This window comes from Cryptotermes secundus, unplaced genomic scaffold (genome assembly GCF_002891405.2).
Source record: "Cryptotermes secundus unplaced genomic scaffold, Csec_1.0 scaffold1683, whole genome shotgun sequence".
NCBI lineage: Eukaryota > Metazoa > Arthropoda > Insecta > Blattodea > Kalotermitidae > Cryptotermes > Cryptotermes secundus.
The window spans coordinates 41,721-43,892 of record NW_019743171.1 but is presented as its reverse complement, the minus strand read 5'-3'; the positions used below and the strand labels follow the sequence as shown (position 1 = coordinate 43,892).

General features: G+C 37.4%; 1 protein-coding gene across 4 annotated transcripts in view; it reads left to right on the top strand.

Annotated features, from left to right (window-relative positions):
- Window positions 1-713: 713 nt before the first annotated feature.
- The window catches only part of LOC111874026, a 42,587-nt gene continuing 41,128 nt past the window's right edge, over window positions 714-2,172 (top strand). For all 4 annotated transcript variants that reach the window (XM_023869148.2, XM_023869147.2, XM_023869146.2 and 1 more), the window contains exons 1-4: window positions 714-800; window positions 940-1,122; window positions 1,205-1,409; window positions 1,738-1,934. In XM_023869148.2, coding sequence (XP_023724916.1) covers window positions 980-1,122; window positions 1,205-1,409; window positions 1,738-1,934 — 545 coding nt within the window. In that variant the 5' untranslated portion in view covers window positions 714-800; window positions 940-979. The remainder of the gene's footprint in view (window positions 801-939; window positions 1,123-1,204; window positions 1,410-1,737; window positions 1,935-2,172) is intronic.

The following is a 2,172-nucleotide window of genomic DNA, read 5'->3' as shown; positions in this document are numbered from 1 at the left end:
CCTCAGAATTAGTATGCGGGATGCATGTATAGAAGAAAGATATAGCTGACTGCAAAGAAACACATGATATTAGGAGGCTGATATTGTTCCCTCTGGAACCTCTGGAAACTGCGATGATTTTTTTACCTAAAGGTAGTCCCTATCGGTCCCTATATTGACATGAGGGTAGAGACTTTCTTGAACAATCTAATTGGTTATGGTAAAGAGGTAACGTTGTCCCTGTGCTTACTTAATTAAGCTCTAAACCATGAAGACGTACGGGATGGTAGATGTATAGCTCCACATTTTCTTCACCTCGACACTAATTGAATGTGAGCTAGGAATATTAGAAACGAGAGATCCTTTCATAAAAGAACCGTGATGTATGAAAGCATAGTTAGTCGAATCCTATAGAGGTTCTTTTCCTCGACGACTTAAGAAATAATTTCTTACTTCCATCTAGGGCAATGAAGAGTATTATATTAGTACAGTTGTTCGTTGGGCGCCATTTTAAGCATAAGTTTTTGTACGGAATAACTACGCAGTTGTAGCAACATATTTTGTATACTTTGTGGTAGTTCCATTCAATTGTTTTTATTACAAAAATTTAATGCACACTTTGCGTTTATCATATAAGTACTTCGTCAAGTATCTATGAATGAAATGATTTATGATGCGTCTGTACTGCTCTGTACTCTGTGAGATAAGCACAGAGATATAAGAGCAGATTTTAATGAACAATGAACGTACTCACAGCGCGCTTGAAAGCTTTATTTTCAATTTCTAAGGCATAACGACCGTTACACATTACATTTATGAAGGTTTGTTTATTTCATTACTGTCACTGTGGTCCGTATTGTTTTCCATCTAGTGTACCATCAAGGACAAACAAGTTTTGGGGTTTGAATTTATTTGGTCATGTACAAGAATTGTTTATACGTTTGTTTACTGATTTTCAAGTTTTCGGAGTGGATACCGAGTTCGTACAATAACTGAAATAATGGTGGATCCAGGCGAAGAGGTAGATTTAATGAAGGAAAATATACAACCATTGAAGAAAGGCCGGATTGTTTGTCAATTAGGCACCGCGCTTTTAGCCCAGGATGATTCAGAAGCACGTCATGAAATTCTGAAACAAAGAGAGTAAGCACCAACCTGAATTACATAGGTTGCACAGTTATTCGAAAGGATGCCCACTCAGTGATGTTTTTTTGTCATATTCCAGGAAATATGAAGTATTACTTCGATCGTATGAAGGTAATGATCCCATAGAACCATGGTATGAATACATATTGTGGGTGGAGCAGAGTTTCTTGAGAGATGGACGGGAAGGAAATTTGAATATTTTATTACAAAGGTGCTTGACACACTTCAAAGAAGATGAGCGATACTTTCAAGACCGACGGTACATTGAACTATGGATTAAGTATGTAAGTAAATGCCAAATGCTGGCTTCACACTGCAAAAAGCTGGGTTGAATCCAGGATCAGGTCATATTGTGTGAAATTTACTGAGAACAAAGTGGCACTGGAGCGGGTTTCCGCCATATCGGTTTTCCTTGCCAGTTCTCTTTGCATCATCTTGTCACCCTGCCAGCCAACATTATACAGTTACTGTCAGTATTGACATCATTGAATAACCATTGTAAAGGAATCTTATTTACTATGGAATGAACATGTCATGATGTTATTTAAAACTATAAGTTTAAAATAATTGCTTCAGTACTGTCAGTATGAAATAAGTCTCACTTTGTTCCAGATTGAGATGTCAAAAGATCCTCTTGAGGTATATAAGACATGTCATTCACATGGTATTGGTAAATACTCTGCATTTTTTTATGTGGCATGGGCATTTGAACTTGAGAAAGCCGGTGATATAAAGCGAGCAAACCAGGTGTTCTCAGAAGGGATCAAGAATTGTGCACAGCCAAGAGATGAACTAGAGGAAGCTCATAAGTAAGTGCTGCTTACAATATGTAGGTATACTTGTGATTATCCAAAACTACCTGTATGGAGTAGAACCCTTTTTGAGAAGCTGAGAGTTGCTCAGGTAGTCAAGAAATTCTATACTTTTAATGAAACCCGAAGGTTTGTTGCCATGTTCTCAACAACCTGCCACTGATCCCTGTTTTGAACAAATCTGAAGCTGTGTGTAATATTTCTTAAAATGTGTGTCTTTATGGCAAGTAGTTAG